Here is an 18,363-nt window from a genome sequence, read left to right as displayed (position 1 = left end):
TTTTTCCTTTACACTTTTGATTGATTGATTGAAACTTTTATTAGTAGATTGCACAGTACAGAACATATTCCGTACAATTGACCACTAAATGGTAACACCCCAATAAGTTTTTCAACTTGCTTAAATCGGGGTTTACGTATGACGGTCATGTGACCGCCTGGCTCTGTTTGATTGGTCCAACGTCACCAGTGACCGCATGTGATTGGTGAAACGCAGGCATGCGTAGATCCTACTTTGAAAAACCAAAACAAACATTTATAGAGCGATAAAAAAAAGTAGCGAGTAGCGAGCTGAATGCAGATAAATGGAGCGAAGTAAAAGTACCGTTTCTTCTCTATAAATATACTCAAGTAAAAGTAAAAGTATGTTGCATAAAAACTACTCGTAGAAGTACAATTTATCCCAAAAGTTACTCAAGTAGATGTAACGGAGTAAATGTAGCGCGTTACTACCCACCTCTGGTGGGGGGACAGAGGGACCAAGCGTCTTTTGTGTCGTTCTGGCCATTTTCGGGTCCTAAATGACTGTCAAAGTTGTCAGAATACATATTCAGACTTTTGTCCAAGTAAAATGCATGATTTATAATCTAGAATGAATTTACAGGGAGCAAGGAAGCGATGATGATGCAAACATAGGCACACACTGTAGTAATCATGGCACCGCTATCAATAGTCCATCTGCGTTAGTGCGTATAATAACAATATCACTAGTACTTGGTTAATATTCAAGTCACAAAATGTAAATGGAGTATTGTGGCCGGTTTTTGAATGGTTATTTATTGGATTTCATGGGCGAAAATGCGAAGCTCCCATTGACTCTGTTGTAAGCAGACTTTTAATTACATTTATTTGATATTGACAATGCATTAAAAAAAAAAAAATAAATCCATCCATTGTCATGTCTTTCATAATGATTGTGAAGGATAGGCAAAGTTCCCCCAAAAAAGTGCGGTTCCCCTGTAAGATTAGGTAGTCTAATTATAAAAATATGTAAGAAAAATTAATTGACATACAATTATGCTCTGCTAAACATAAGTGAACTAAATTAAGAATGAATATGTTTCTTAACTAAACTTTCAATTAAATTGAAGTGTAAATGAAAACACAGCTTCACCACTTTAGTCATAACTTTTTGCGCTTTACAAACTTTTCTTCCATCCATCCATTTTCTACCGCTTGTCTTTGACTTTAGCCCCAGACTTTTTCTGTTTGATATAAAATGGATGGATGGATGATATTGTCAATACTGCCACAAGTGGTGGAAAAGTGTATTACAACTGAGTATCGCCGTGGCCCATACAGCAGACAGCTGAAATTTACATATTTTTGGGCAGCCCAACAATGGGGCCCGGCCTTATGGTTAACAAACACTGGTCTACTCTACACTAAAAACAAGATGTCATTCAAACTATGAACACACTTCTGACATGTCTTTAAGTTTATTATGAATATTTTATACTATTTGTTAGGTATATTTCCTCCCATCCGTGTTATTTAATGCCGCTAACATCACACGCACATGTCCAGTGACCGAGTGAGACCTCTTTTCCGCATACTGCTAGTTGGGCATTAAAGGATAGCCAGATAACTCGTGTACAGAAATAGTAATGTTAGGGATTAAAAATTAGATTAACTCGATTTAAAAAATTGTAATCTGTTAATTGTGACACTGGAAATAATTTAGCACTATAACCGCTTTAATGTGACATCATTCATTTTATCACCAACATCCTGCTACCTTAGCCTATTTGCTAAAGAAAAACAAAATTATTAAACTTACAGCTCCCACATCGGTGGTAGCTAACATCAAGTAAACAAGTTTGCAGATCTCCAGGCTCTATATTTTTGGACATACAGTGGGGCAAAATAGTATTTCGTCAGCCACCGATTCTGCAAGATCTCCCACTTAATTACAGACCTCTGTCATCATTTTTTCATCATAGGTACACTTCAACTGTGAGAGACGGAATGTGAAAAAAAAATCCAGGAATGCACATTGTAGGAATTTTAATGAATGTATTTGTAAATTATGGTGGAAAAATCAGTATTTGGTCACTTCAAACAAGGAAGATCTCTGGCTCTCACAGACCTGTAACTTCTTCTTTAAGAAGCTTTTCTGTCCTCCATTCGTTACCTGTATTAATGGAACCTGTTTGAACTCATTATCTGTATAAAATGCACCCGTCCACAGCCTCAAACAGTCAGACTCCAAACTCCACTATGGCCAAGACCAAAGAGCTGTCGAAGGACACCAGGAAAATAATTGTAGACCTGCACCAGACTGGGAAGAGTGAATCTACAATAGGCAAGCAGCTTGGTGTGAAAAAATCAACTGTGGGAGCAATTATCAGAAATTGGAAGACATACAAGACCACTGATAATCTCCCTCGATCTGGGGCTCCACGCAAGATCTCAACCCGTGGGGTCAAAATGATCATGAAAACGGTGAGCAAAAATCTCCGAACCACACGGGGGGACCTGGTGAATGACCTGCAGAGAACTGGGACCAAAGTAACAAAAGTTACCGTCAGTAACACACTACGCCGATAGGGAATCAAATCCTGCAGTGCCAGATGTGTCTCCCTGCTTAAGCCAGTGCATGTCCCGGCCCGTCTGAAGTTTGCCAGAGAGCACATAGATGATACAGCAGAGGATTGGTAGAATGTCATGTGGTCAGATGAAACCAAAATATAACTTGTTGGTATAAACTCAACACGTCGCGTTTGGAGAAAGAAGAATATTGAGTTGCATCCCAAGAACACCTTACCTACTGTGAAGCATGGGGGTGGAAACATCATGCTTTGGGGCTTTTTTTCTGCTAAAGGGACAGGACGACTGATCCGTGTTAAAGAAAGAATGAATGGGGCCATGTATCGTGAGATTTTGAGCCAAAACCTCCTTCCATCAGTGAGAACTTTGAAAATGAAACGTGGCTGGGTCTTCCAGCATGACAATGATCCCAAACACACCGCCCTGGCAACGAAGGAGTGGCTCCGTAAGAAGCCTTTGAAAGTCCTGGAGTGGCCTAGCCAGTCCCCAGACCTCAACCCCATAGAAAACCTGTGGAGGGAGTTGAAAGTCTGTGTTGCTCGGCGACAGCCCCAAAACATCACTGCTCTCGAGAAGATCTGCATAGAGGAATGGGCCAAAATACCAGCTACTGTGTGTACACCTGGTGAAAACCTATAGTAATCGTTTGACCTCTGTTATTGCCAAAAAAGGTTATATTACAAAGTATTGAGTTGAATTTTTGCTATTGACCAAATACTCATTTTCCACCATAATTTACAAATAAATTCTTAAAAATTCCTACAATGTGAATTCCTGGATTTTTTTTTTCACATTCTGTCTCTCACAGTTGAAGTGTACCTATGATGAAAATTACAGACCTCGGTCATCATTTTAAGTGGAAGAACTTGCACAATCGGTGGCTGACTAAATACTTTTTTGCCCCACTGTATAGTGAGTCCTGTTTTTGTTCCATTACAAATATGTTCTCTATAAAGCGAAAAAATAAAAGTTCATAAATAACTTATTTAGCGCCTCCTCTCAAAAGAAGCGCAAACAAGTGACACATATTTCTGTTGGAACATCATTAGAGTTAGGGTTAGAGTAACCCTAACCCTAACCCTAACCATGTAAGGAAGCCTTTTCAAAGTGTTAATAGGCATGGTGTGACTCTTATATGCCGTGACAGGGCCACGGAGAAGATTCTAGGCCGAGCGCGACAGCTTGTGGATGTTAAGAAGGAGGACGGCTTCTCCGCCTTGCATCTGGCCTCCCTCAATAATCACCAGGAAGTTGCTGAGATCCTCATTAAAGAGGTGAGCTATATCCTTTCATACACATAAGGTAAACATCATTAAAACACAGTACAAACCCCGTTTCCATATGAGTTGGGAAATTGTGGTAGATGTAAATATAAACTGAATACAATGATTTGCAAATCATTTTCAACCCATATTCAGTTGAATATGCTACAAAGACAATATATTTGATGTTCAAACTGATAAACTATTTTTTTTTTTTCAAAATAATCATTAACTTTAAAATTTCATGCCAGCAACACGTGACAAAGAAGTTGGAAAAAGTGGCAATAAATACTGATAAAGTTGAGGAATGCTCATCAAACACTTATTTGGAACATCCCAAAGGTGTGCAGGCTAATTGGGAACAGGTGGGTGTCATGGTTGGGTATAAAAACAGCTTCCCAAAAAATGCTCAGTCTTTTCACAAGAAAGGATGGGGATGTGTACCTCCACCCCTGCGTGAGCAAATAGTCAAACAGTTTAGGAACAACGTTTTTCAAAGTGCAATTGCAAGAAATTTAGAGATCTTTGGTCCATAATATCATCAAAAGGTTCAGAGAATCTGGAGAAATCACTCCACGTAAGCGGTAACCAACATTGAATGACCGTGACCTTCGATCCCTCAGACGGCACTGTATCAAAAACCGAGATCAATCTCTAAAGGATATCACCACATGGGCTTAGGAACACTTCAGAAAACCACTGTCACTAAATACAGTTTGTCGCTACACCTGTAAGTGCAAGTTATAGCTCGACTACGCAAAGCAAAAGCCATTTTTTAACAACATCCAGAAACGCCGCAGGCTCCTCTGGGCCCGAGATAATCTAAGATGGACTGATGCAAAGTGGAAAAGTGTTCTGTGGTCTGACGAGTCCACATTTCAAATTGTTTTTGGAAATATTCGACATTGTGTCATCCGGACCAAAGGGGAAGCGAACCATCCAGACTGATAGCACAAAGTTCTAAAACCAGCATCTGTGATGGTATGGGGGTGCATTAGTGCCCAAGGCCTGGGTAATTTACACATCTTTGAAGGCACCATTAAAGTTGAAAAGTACATACAGGTTTTAGAACAACATATGCTGCCATCTAAGCGCCGTCTTTTTTCATGGACGCCCCTGCTTATTTCAGCAAGACAATGCCAAGCCACATACAGCACGTGTTACAACAGCGTGGCTTTGTAAAAAAAGAGTGCAGGTATTTTCCTGGCCCGCCTGCAGTCCAGACCTGTCTCCCATCGAAAATGTGTGGCGCATTATGAAGCGTAAAATACGACAGTGGAGACCCCTGACTGTTGAACGACTGAAGCGCTTCATAAAACAAGAATGGGAAAGAATTCCACTTTCAAAGCTTCAAAAATGTGTTTCCTTAGTTCACAAACGTTAATTGAGTGTTGTTAAAGGAAAAGGTGATGTAACACAGTCGTGAACACGCCCTTTCCCAACTACTTTGGCACGTGTTGCAGCCATGAAATTCTAAGTTAATTATTATTTGCAAAAAAAAAAAAGGTTTATGAGTGTGAACATCAAATATCTTGTCTTTGTAGTGCATTCAATTGAATATGGGTTAAAAAGGATTTGCAAATCATTGTATTCCATTTATATTTACATCTAACACAATTTTCCAACTCTTATGGAAACAGGGTTTGTATATTAAACTGGAGAGGTGCAATTTAATGAGACCCCCCTGTCCCCACTCTCCCACAGGGCCGCTGCGACATCAACATCCGCAACAACCGCAACCAGACGCCGCTGCAACTGGCGGTGACGCAGGGCCACACCAACCTGGTCCAGCTGCTTGTAGCCGAGGGCGCCGACGTGAACATGGAGGACGAGGACGGCGACACCGCCATGCACGTGGCCCTGCAGCGACCGCAGCTGGCCAACGTGATGCTGAGCCCCCTTGTGGGAAGCAGCAGTAGCAGCACAGAGGAGAGCGACGAGGGATGTGCCACCACGTCACTCTACTGCAGGGTAAGTAATGACAGTGGACCGAAGAGGCAACGTTGGTGACCTGTGTGGTAGGAATAGTCCAAATTGTGCATTTTACATTTTGGCATCCACACACTGATAGACAAACATCTATGAGCTGCATTTTGCTCACAACTCATACCTGTATAAAGAATCCAGGCTATGGAAAAACACAAAAATACACCCAAAAAACAACAGTACCCACTAATGGGTGCCATGTCACTATTAGTTAATGTGTATTAAACAAAACTGTTCTTACCTGTCACCTATTTGATGCGTCATTATTTCCATCTGTACAAAAATAAGTCATACATTTTTTTTACATAAGTACAAAGACTCTGGTTTTCAAACGCAGCGCTTAGGACTTTGCTATTCAACCTGCAGCCCGGGAATGCCGCCAAACCGGCCCCCAGGTTGAGTTCGAAACTTGGGAGACAAAGATTTTTGCAGCAAATTCCTAAAAACACAAGAGTGCTCTTGTTGTAAAGAGGAACTTGCACCATTGTAAACACATTGGCAGACCCTTGCATTGACATTTTGACCTTGCTAACAAACATAGAACACTGGGATCGTAAATTGTGATTTGCATAACTGAAGCGTTCCCCAAGGCACCCCTTTAAGTCCTCTCCTTTTTGGCAGGTATTTTTTTTTCATGATGTGATTTATGTTTATTTCAGCTGCAGTCAGTAGTCATTTGTTGAACATTTTCAGTTATACTGGTCGTGTTCCTCAAGGTTCCATTTTAGCTACTCTCTTTTTCATCAGTTGGGCTATTTAATTAGTGGCTGACAAGTTCAGTTCTAAAAAAACTTGCGAGATACTCACATTTTTGCAGAAGGTCCTAAAAACTACAGAGCGCTTCTGTAACTCTTACAAAATAATTACACCAAAATAAAATGTCTACTGTAGAAGAAGCAGGTTCTCTGAAATATACAAAATAGGACTAATAGTGAACAGACAAGTCTGGCACCCCTGGTCCTTAACTTTCTGAAAACGTGGCCCCCAAATCAATTGAGTTGAATATCCCTGCCTTAAGTCTTTGCTACCCAATACAGCAGCACCTACCTAAAGACGTTAACTGTCTTGAATTGACGTGTTGTTCAGATGTTGTAAACAAGTTCCCTGCTCAGTATCAGAAATTATCTTACATGATGTAAAAATGGCACTTTTCAAGTTATTGGCAATTTTCTTCTGTGCTCGATGTATGCGTCCATTTGTCCTGGGAACTATGGAACTTCAGCCCAGTCTGCCTTTGTCCAGCCTGCCTACATTCTTTGTCCGTTATAAGTTTGATTTCAGCTACTTTTGTACTTGGCATATGTTGAAATTGATAAAAAATCATGATTTGTGAAAATATTAGTGCCATTAAACTATATATTTTTAAATCAGATTAATAAAATTTTAGAATTTTTGATTAATTGCAATTCATCACAGTACTATTACTGTCGGACTGTAGACTATGAGGCAGTAGACTGCATGGATTGTTTTCCCGAGATGCACTAGAACTGGACCGGACATGGCGTGAAGGTAAATACATGTTTAAATGCAGGGGTGTCAAACGTACGGCCCGCGGGCCTGATCCGTGGGCCAGGTTTTATCCGGCCCGCGGGATGAGTTTGCTAAGTATACAAATTAACCTGAAATTTTTGAATGAAAGAAACAGCTCTTCTACATGTGTCTACTGGATGTTGCAATAGCAATTCTTTGTACCTCTGTAGATCAGGGGTCAGCAACTCGTGGCTCCGGAGCCACGTGCGGCTCTTTGATCATTCTGATGTGGCTCAGCTGCATACTTGCCGACCCCCCATTTTACCGGGAGGTTTTCCAAGTTTCATTGCCTCTCCCAGAAATCTCCCCAGGATAACATTCTCAGATATTCACCCAGACAAAAATATTGAGGCCGTGCCGTGATGGCAATGCTTTAAATGTCCTCCCGAGCGTCCGCTTTAATACTATGCTGTATGAGTGCCGGCCGGCCACATCTAGTGTGCGGCTGCTGACTCAACGCACAAGCGACTGCAAGGCATAGTTGTTCAACAGCCATACAGGTTACAGTGAGGGTTGTGATATAAACAACTTTAGCACTCTTACTAATATGCACCACACTGTGAACCCACACCAAACAAGAATGACAAACACATTTCGGGAGAACATCCGCACTGTAACACGTTATAATCACAACATAACAAATACCCAGAATCCCATGCATCCCTGACTATTCCGGGCTCCATTATACACTCCCACTACCACCCACCCCCTCCGTGCGTCGGTTGAGGGGGGCGGGGTTTGATGCTAGCGGGGGTGTATACTGGATCCCGGATGAGTTCAGGATGCATGGGATTCTGGGTATTTGTTATGTTGCGTTTATAATGTGTTGCAGTGCGGATGTTCTCCCGAAATGTGTTTGTCATTCGTGTTTGGTGTGGGTTCACAGTGTGGCGCATATTAATAAGAGTGTTAAAGTTGTTTATATCACAACTGTCAGTGTAACCTGTTTGGCTGTTGAGTAAGTATTCCTTGCAGTCGCTTGTGTGTGTCTGCAGAAGCCTCATACAACATGCGAATGGGCTGGTAAGCTGTCTGTACGGTTGTAGAGGGCGCTAAACGCATTGTCATCATAGCACGCCCTTATTATTGTTGTTCGGGTGAAAACCAGCAGACAGTCGAGAGAATGGTTGCTCTGAAACTCTGTAGTCTCCCGGAAAAATTGAGATGGTTGGCAAATGTGATGTTGTCAAGCGGCATTCAAATAACACTCGCACTAATATTACATTTTTATATTAAGGTGCGGGCCGTCTGTCTGAGACCCCTGGTTAATACATAGCACAAAGCAAAACAAAACTTTGTACGCTGTGTTATTTCATTTTAAATTTCAAAAGAGTCTTGTGGCTCCCATAGTTTTCTTTATTTTGTGAAACGGGTCAAAATGGCTCTTTGAGTGGTAAAGGTTGCTGACCCCTGCTGTAGATGATGGTACATATGTACAAAATAAACCACATGATGTTGGTACATCAATTGAGGAAAATGATCAAACTACATACATGGCATACTGTAATTTGATTTTGATATTTTTTAATCTTGATAGATTGAAAATTAACACCATTGAGTAGACATTATCACATCATTCATTCAGAAAATATAAATAACGACAAATAAAGATAGAATACTATTAACCGCAACATTTAAGTGTAAAAAAACAACATTATGATTTGTACATTTTCAGAATGTGCTTCTTCTATTTTTAAACACAGAAAACAATCTGAAGGTGTCTTTTTTTAAGTTATCGTGCAGGGATTTTACCTGTCCGGCCCACTTGGGATTAGATTTTTCTCCATGTGGCCCCCGATCTAAAATGAGTTTGACACCCCTGTTTTAATGTAGCCATAAAATGGTGCAAACAAAAGGCGCGCACAAGGTGGAGAACAAATTTGGCTCAGAAACAAAAACTACTACAAAGGCAAAACCAAGGAAATGAAACAAAAGACTCGCTAAACGTGACATGAATAAACAAAACTTGCTTGGCAAGAAAAGAGCGGAGCAGCATGAACTATGAAATGGCATGAAGCAGTAAACATGGCATGAAGCAGAGTGATACATAACCAGAGTGATGACGCCAGGCTTAAATAGTCTCTGTGATTAAAAACAGGTGCGTGAGTCCAACACGTGAGACAGGTGAGTCTAATGGGTCGCTATGGTGACAAAACAAGGGAGTGAAAAAACAGGAACTAATGGAGTCTTGAAGTAACAGAACCTAACTAAAGAAAACATGATCACAAGACATGCCAATTACTTGCTTGTGTAATTAGATTTAATTTTGAAAAAGGCCTTGGTATTCTGGCACAGATGCTATTTTAATATGAAAATATAATTCATGAATGCACGTTATTTATGTACTCAGAACTTGCTAACAGTTTTATCTAAAAGTCCCATCTGAGTGTATTTTGATTGAAAATGTGTACTGCAGCCAGAGTCTCCTCTCCTCAAAATGTGCCAAAATCATTGGGTGTATCAATCAATTAATCAAAGTGTATTTATATAGCCCTTAATCACAGGTGCCTCAAAGGGCTGCACAAACCATAATGACATCATTCATGATAATGTGAGAGTCCAGTCCATTGGGGAAAGGCAGAGGGTGGTTCTAGGGTGTCTCCATCCAGGTCCTAGAGTAGTGGTCCACTCTAGGTAATGACAACAGACGGTGTGTTTAAAGTGACTAATCAGACGAAGGGGAGATGCTGTGCTGTGTGTTTAAAGCCTGCTCCTAAGTGCTAAAAGGGTGGAACGTCGCACGCTTGGAGATAGTGAAAGACACATCGTGAGTATAAACATAAAAAAGATGCCACGCGCACCCAGACAGGTAGCATGAGCGTGAAATAAATTTGCATGCACACAAAATTATTCCGCGGGCACAGGGAGGCCACATGCAGGTAAAGTGTGTTTTTTTTTACTCGCAAAAGAACCCATAATTGTGTTTTTATATTACATGTATGCAACTTTACAGGTTTTCTCACAATGAAGTCCTATATCATATATTTCTTACTATATTATTAAAATAAGAAATATACATACTGTCGTGGTCAAAAGTTTACATACAAATGTGAAGGACAGAGTGTCATGGCTGTCTGGAGATTCCAATAATTTCGACAAGTCTTGTTTTTTTGTGATAGAGTGATTGGAGCACATACATGTTGGTCACAAAAAAACATTCATGAAGTTTGGTTCTTTTATGAATTTGTTATGGATCTTTTAAAAATATGACCAAATCTGCTGGGTCAAAAGTATACATACGGCAACATACATGATCAATTTTGGTGATGTGGAAAAGTTAAAATCAAATCAAATTAGCTTCATGGCATGGCCTCTTAGCTTCATGTGAGTGATAATGATTGACAACCTTTGAGCCCCTTTAAATATGGCTCATGTGATGCAGTCATTAGACTCGGTTACAAAGGCAACAATGGGAAAGTCAAAGAAACTCAGGACAGATCTCAAAAAACGAATCATTGACTTGAACAAGTCAGGAAAGTCCTTTTGAGCCATTTCAAAGCAGCTTAAGGTCCCAAGAGCAACTGTGCAGACAATTGTTGGTAAGTATAAAGTGCATGTCACAGTTTTGTCACTGCTACGATCAGGAAGGAAACGCAAGCTATCACCTGCTGCTGAGAGAAAAAGTGTACCTAATTTTTCCAACAAGTCAATAACATCAACAAAACGCACCTTTGTGCATTCACGTACAGTATAAAACGTTTTGGGGACAAAATGAGACAAAGAAGGAGTGGAAGATTTTACATGTAAAAAAGGTAAAAGAGGTAGAAAATTGATGGATGGATGTTCTTTCCAAAATAAAGATTGAAATGTTAGTTACAAAAAAAATAGTGAACAGAGGCTTTATGATGTCCGTTGGCTGAGCAGTGGTTCCCATAGTAGACTTTCTTGCTTGCTGACGTGGGATCAATTACCACTGACTGGTGATTTTAGCCGCCTTTCACCCAAAGTTACTCACAATGACCCTGAACAGGACAAGCAACACAGAAAAGGGACAAGCTGACTAAAGGAGTGTCAATTACGGATCTAAAAGAAGATGCAAAAAGTGGTAATAATACAGATTGGTGTTAGTCTTTAAAAAGGTGAAAGCACTCCAACGGGCTGAGAGGTTGATTGAGTAGTTGATATAGTGAAGTGAGGATAGTAAACAAAAGCCAAGCATGGAACGTTGAGGTGTCAAATGAGTAAAAAATCAGTTACTTGGATGAAAACATTGAAAGAGTTAGTTTGTCTTACTGTGTAAACAAGGCAAGATAAGACAAGTTAGTTGTTGATAAAGGTTATAAACTGCTTATACCTACATTAGAAATGTTGCTAACATTGTACCTTTAGTGAAATCATACTATAACTTCATGTAGCAGATTTTTGACTGAGGTGGAGCTTTGATGGTTGTGTGAGCAGCATATAAAAAAAAAAAAAAAATGTCCACTGTCTCCCCGGGGGACATCTTGATTCCAGAAACCACACTGGATGAATCCATGTGCTGTTTTCGATCCTCAGAGGCAAAGTGTTACTTACTGTGGAGCTCTGTGTGGTATAACAATTTGACATTTCAAACGGAAGTCTGTTCCTCTCTGTGAAGTCATTTTTCTTTACAAAAAATGTGGCACTGTCATGCATTAAAAGTGATGTTTAAAACAAATCTACCCATACGAAATATGTTTTTCTTTTTTTTTTTTTAAATACTAACAACTTAATATTTGTGGGAGCAATGTTTATACAACTCAACATGTGGACTGTTTTACCTATCAGAAGCTAATTTTACACATTTTTTAAATGTTCTTATTGAAATTGGAAATTTGTTAAAGTTATTGCAGATTTTGATGATCAGATGATTACATTATGAATGCTGGCAACTTTTACAGTGGTTTGCAAATAAATACATATATATTATCATGTTCTTAATAGGGAGGGGCATGGAAAAACGTTTTTATTAGAATGTGCCCTTGAGGAGGCATGACATTGAATAAATGAGAACCACCAGTGTAAGATAACCACTGCACACCAAAGAGGGACATTTTTTCAAAACATGACCCCTACTGTTTTGCCATGTGCTATTATTTTCCTGACAAATGCACCACATTTTGGTGCTGATGTTGTCAAACCTCATAGCTCTATACCAGGGGTAGGGAACCTATGGCTCTAGAGCCAGATGTGGCTCTTTTGATGACTGGACCTGGCTCTCAGATAAATCTTAGCTGACATTGCTTAACACGATAAGTAATGAATAATTACGCTGGTAAGCACAGTGTCAAAAATAACGTTTAAAATATAAAACATTCTCATGCATTTTCATCCATCCATCCGGTTTCTACCGCACCTGTTCAAGAAGTCGCATTAATGGTAAGTAGTATTTTATTTATTTTTGGTTAGCCTCAGAATAACAATGTTATTAAAAAGAATAAGAGACCTGTTATACTCTAAAAATGTTGGTCTTTCTTAAAAAAGATTTAGTTGTATTCAGTGTTAAAAAATAAATAAATGATATGGCTCTCACGAAAATACTTTTAAAAATATTTGACTTGTATGGCTCCCTCCGCCAAAAAGGTTCCCAACCCCTGCTCTATACGCTCGAGGAAACACCCACTGAGCAACGTACGACACCTTGCCTTGTCCCCGAAACCTCCACCAATGGTTTGGTGCCAAGGAGACCTGTCCCCTCTGCAACACCATCAATGCAAACCTCCAGCACATCCTGTCAGGCTGCATGACAGCGTTATCGCAAGGCCGCTATAAATGGCGACACGACCAAGTCTTGAGGAAGCTGGCAGAGGTGTCAGAGACCTACAGAAAGGAGGCGAATAGCAGACCTTCCGTTCCAGCCAAACATCAGATCCAGTTCGCAAGGGCTGGAGAGGGTGCCAAACCCCCCCAACCAGAGATCTCCAGCGAGACTTCTCTCACCAGGAAATGAGTGGCTCATGGGGTTGACCTGGGGAAGCAGCTCCAGTTCCCCAGGGAGATCGTCGAAACATCGCTACGGCCAGACCTGGTCTTCTGGCCAGAGGCTTGCAAGACGGTTCTTCTGGTCGAGCTCACTTTCCCATGGGAGGGAGGATTGGAGGCTGCTTATGAGCGGAAGCGAGCCAAGTACTCTGACCTGGCAGCAGAGTGCAGGGAGGTCTGGCTGGAAAGCCATCATCTGCCCTGTGGAAGTGGGGTGTAGGGGCTTCATTGGTTCCTCAACTGCCCGCCTTCTCCGAGACATTGGATGCACAGGAGCGGGGCATCGGAAAGCCATGAAAGAGCTGGCGGAGGAGGCGGACAAAGGCAGCTTCTGGCTGTGGCTAAGGAGGAACAATAAACGTTGGGGTGCAAACACCTAGGGCATCAGCAGGGGGTGGCAGAGAGACATCCCTGCCATCGCTCCGCCACCATGAGACGTTCTGGGGTTAAAGGAGCGAAACGTTAATGAATGGTGGTCCCCAGCTGATGACCCATTTATGCCCACAGAGGTGTTCAGTGGGGTGTCATAGCACACCTGTCAAAGGCACTGGAGGAGGTGCGTCAGGCAGCAATGCCCAGTAGGAATTCCATCACCTGTATCTTCATATTTCAATCTGGAAGCATCCAGTGACTACTGTGCAAGGGCAGTTGGCATCCAGGGAAGTCTGGAAGACAACCAGGAAAGACTGGATGACTGCAGGAAAGTCTGCACCGGGAGTGGAAGGTTAGTTACCTCACCCACTAGTCCTGTAAAAGGGACACCCTAAACTTACTACGAAGACAAATAAGGAAAAACAACCCAATGGCCCTCCGAGAGGCGGGGTGGAAGAAGGGCCAAATCAGACGGATTTCTTGGTAACGACTGGAACGGACACCGACAAAGAGTATAGGATCATGAGAAGATGCAGGTGTGGGTGGGAGAAGGTGACCACCTTCAGAGGTTTGCGTATCCATCAGGGAAGGAAAGAGAGGGAGGTCATCAGCAACATTGCACTGCAACCGCAGGTCAGACAAGAGGAACCCAAAGCCAGGTGGCAAACCACAGTGCTGAGGGATCCACCGTTGCTGAGGAAAGGCAGGTGGAGGACACAGGAGGGCCCTTGGTGGACACCAATGCCTCTGAGAGTGGCACTGACGAAGACGCACACAGAACACAAAGCAACCCCTACAACCAGGAGCAAAGCCAGAGAACAGAGAGGAAAGAACCTGGAAGGAGGCAGCTGGTCAAATGGCCTAAAGCAAACGAAGTTGCGGTCTGGCAGAAGCTGGACAAGGACCTCAATCCTGGAGCACTCATTGCGTGGCCAGGTAGAAACCAAGCTGAACCGCATTGGAGACATCCTGTACGACGAATGCAGAGGCAGATTTGGAGTAGCTGCTGAAAAGCGGAAACCTGGCCTAAGGCAGAAAGGAAGGAGAGAGAGAGAAATCGAGCAGTTGGTGAAGAGGCGGCGTCAACTCCGGAAACAGTGGAGGAAGGCAAGCAAGGAGGAAAAGGAGGGCCTGAAGCCACTGTGGGATGAGGTGAGGAAAGATCTTGCCGGCCTACGGAGGGCTGAGCGCATTCGCAAACGCAGAAGGCGGAAGGAAAAAGAGAGGAGCAACTTCTTCAAAAATCCCTTCAAGCATGCCAGACAGCTGTTAGAGGACAAGAGAAGCGGAAAGCTGGTTATTACCAAACCTGAGCTGGAAAATTACATCAAGGAACAGTACAGTGACCCAGTAACTTCAACTCCGCTGGGATCCCCAGGTTATGTTCCTCGCCCAGCTCCCCCAGCCTTCCTCTTTAATGCTGTCCTCCCCAAACTCAGCGAGGTGGCAGAGGTTGTCCGGAAAGCAAGAGCTGCCTCAGCCCTAGGCCCCAATGGAATACCATACAAGCTGTATAAGTACTGCCCAGGGGTCCTGAAACATCTCTGGAACCTGCTGAGAGTGGCCTGGAAAAAACAAGTCATCCCTTCAGAATGGCAAAGAGCAGTTACGGTTTTCATCCCAAAGGAGCAGAACTCCAGTACGATCAGCCAGTTCAGGAGCATCTCCCTCCTAAATGTCAAGGGAAAGATTTTCTTCTCCATCCTGGCCAAGAGGTTGACCAGCTACCTCACAAGCAACGGGTACATTGACACCAGCTGCCAGAAGGCAGGCGCGCCAGGCTCCCCAGGCTGTGCGGAACACTCTGCAGTAATATGGGAGCAGATCCAAAGGGCGAAGAGAGAGAGAGAGGTGACCTGCATGTCGTGTGGTTGGACCTTGCCAACGCATACGGGTCTGTCCCCCACCAACTCATCGAGTTTGCCCTGGACTTCTTCCATGTACCAGTCTCCATCAGAGCCCTGGTGGCCAAGTACTTTGGAGACGTCCAGTTGTGCTGCACTCATCAGGACTTCACAACAGGCTGGCAACAGCTGGAAGTAGGCATCGCCATGGGATGTTCAATCTCGCCCATCCTGTTCGTTGCAGCCTTCGAGATAATCCTCATAGGGGCTAGGAAGATGGTCGGAGGAGTGAAACTGCCTTCCGGAAAGAGGCTACCAGCAGTGAGAGGCTACATGGATGATATCACCACCATACTTCAGACAGCAGCATGTACAACAAGACTGCTGAAGAGGATCGACGAGCTTGTGGGCTGGGCGAGGATGAAGATCAAACCATCCAAATCACGTAGTCTGTCGATCAGGAAAGGAGTCAGAAGTGACAACACCATCTTTGTCGCAGGCGGTTAGAACATCCCATTGCTGGCAGATCAACCTCTTCGTAGCCTGGGTCGCACCTACACAGCAGAGCTCTCTGACAGGCAGATGGGGGAGACGGTGAGGAAGCAGCTTGCAGATGGCCTGGCCAAGATCAACCAAAGCCAACTCCCTGGGAAGTACAAGGTATGGTGTTACCAGTTCATTCTGTACCCTAGGGTGATGTGGCCACTGAAGATGAGCGAAATCCCCTCCTCAGTGGTAAGCAAGATAAATGGACTGGCAAACTTGTTCATCAGAAAGTGGCTGGGACTACCAAGGTGCCTCTCAGACGTAGGCCTCTTTGGTAGGAACTCGCTTCAACTACCACTGCGATCCATCAGCCTGGGATACAAGCAAGAAAAGGCTCGGCTGGTGCTGGAGCTGAGGGAATCCACTGACCAGCTGGTGAGAGCAGCGGGCACCCAGATAAGAACAGGGAGAAAGTGGAAAGCCCAAGAAGAGGTCGACACGGCAATCTGCAGGCTGAAGCACCGTGAAGTGGTCGGCAGAGTTCAGGAAGGCAGAGCAGGCCTTGGTAGTGGCAAGGCTCCCTTGTTCTGGTCAAAAGCTTCCAAAAAAGACCGGAGCGCCATGGTGGTGGCAGAAGTGGCAAGAACTGAGCAGGAACGCCTAAACATCAAAGCAGTGTCCCAGGGCCAGCAAGGTCATTGGATATCTTGGGAAGGTCTCACAGACAGGTCGATGTCCTGGTCTGACCTGTGGAAGATCCCCCAAGCCAGGCTCAGCTTCCTGATCAGAGCAACGTACGACACCTTGCCTTGTCCCCGAAACCTCCACCAATGGTTTGGTGCCGAGGAGACCTGTCCCCTCTGCAACACCATCAATGCAAACCTCCAGCACATCCTGTCAGGCTGCATGACAGCGTTATCGCAAGGCCGCTATAGATGGCGACACGACCAAGTCTTGAGGAAGCTGGCAGAGGTGTTAGAGAACTGCAGAAAGGAGGCGAATAGCAGACCTTCCGTTCCAGCCAAACATCGGATCCAGTTCGCAAGGGCTGGAGAGGGTGCCAAACCCCCCCCCCACCAAAGATCTACAGCGAGACTTCTCTCACCAGGAAATGAATGGAGCATGAGGGTTGACCTGGGGAAGCAGCTCCAGTACCCCAGGGAGATCGTCGAAACATCGCTACGGCCAGACCTGGTCTTCTGGTCAGAAGCTTGCAAGACGGTTCTTCTGGTCGAGCTCGCTGTCCCATGGGAGGGAGGAGTGGAGGCTGCTTATGAGCGGAAACGAGCCAAGTACTCTGACCTGGCAGCAGAGTGCAGGGAGGCTGGCTGGAAAGCCATCATCTGCCCTGTGGAAGTGGGGTGTAGGGGCTTCGTTGGTTCCTCAAGTGCCCGCCTTCTCCGAGACATTGGATGCACAGGAGCGGGGCATCGGAAAGCCATGAAAGAGCTGGCGGAGGAGGCGGACAAAGGCAGCTTCTGGCTGTGGCTAAGGAGGAACAATAAACGTTGGGGTGCAAACACCTAGGGCATCAGCAGGGGGTGGCAGAGAGACATCCCTGCCATCGCTCCGCCACCATGAGACGTTCTGGGGTTAAAGGAGCGAAATGTTAATGAATGGTGGTCCCCAGCTGATGACCCATTTATGCCCACAGAGGTGTTCAGTGGGGTGTCACAGCACACCTGTCAAAGGCACTGGAGGAGGTGCGTCAGGCAGCAATGCCCAGCAGGAATTCCATCACCTGTATCTTCATAAATGGTGTACAAAACCTTCAGGGGACTGTCAAGCACTTGTCTGTAAAATATGAGCTAGATAAGTTGGAAAACTTAAAACAAAATGTGGGGGACCTAGCAACTAATTCAATAAATCAATCAAACCTCACGTGTACTTTATTTAGCCATTTTAATGTACAGGTAAGTTGCAAAACCTAGTGCTTAAAACCTGTTTAAAAAATACAAAATAAAACATGCTCGCATGTATACACACACAGCACTACTGACAATAACAAGACATGGCATGAGAAAAAAATGAATAAAAAATAAAGTTAGGGCTGTCAAATTTGACAAGCAATTGCATGTGATTATTTACAAAAATATATTGCAATCATCATGCATAAACGCAAATTAATCACATAATTTATTTTGAGCGCACATATAGTCCTTTATCTTTAACATGAATGGCTACCATAAATGTAGTGTAGGATGGTAAGTGCAAACATCAGTGAGGAGACTCTGACTGGCGGCAAATTTTACTTCAAAATACACGGGACTTTAGATAAAAACCAAGGTAGTTTGCATATTTTATTGCAACACAACAAGTTTAAAATATAATTTTACAGTAGATATAAACATGTTTTTGAGGCAGACACTAGGAAACAATAAACAGCAAACG

General features: G+C 43.4%; 1 protein-coding gene across 1 annotated transcript in view; it reads left to right on the top strand.

Moving 5' to 3' along the window:
- Positions 1-18,363, top strand: part of mib2 (MIB E3 ubiquitin protein ligase 2) — a 135,646-nt gene that overhangs the window by 106,269 nt on the left and 11,014 nt on the right. The window contains 2 exon segments of the mRNA XM_061903694.1: positions 3,697-3,823; positions 5,516-5,782. Coding sequence (XP_061759678.1) covers positions 3,697-3,823; positions 5,516-5,782 — 394 coding nt within the window.

Source organism: Nerophis ophidion, linkage group LG06 (assembly GCF_033978795.1).
Source record: "Nerophis ophidion isolate RoL-2023_Sa linkage group LG06, RoL_Noph_v1.0, whole genome shotgun sequence".
Classification (NCBI taxonomy): Eukaryota; Metazoa; Chordata; class Actinopteri; order Syngnathiformes; family Syngnathidae; genus Nerophis; species Nerophis ophidion.
The sequence above is the reverse complement of the archived record's forward strand: the minus strand, read 5'-3'. Positions and strand labels throughout refer to the sequence as shown.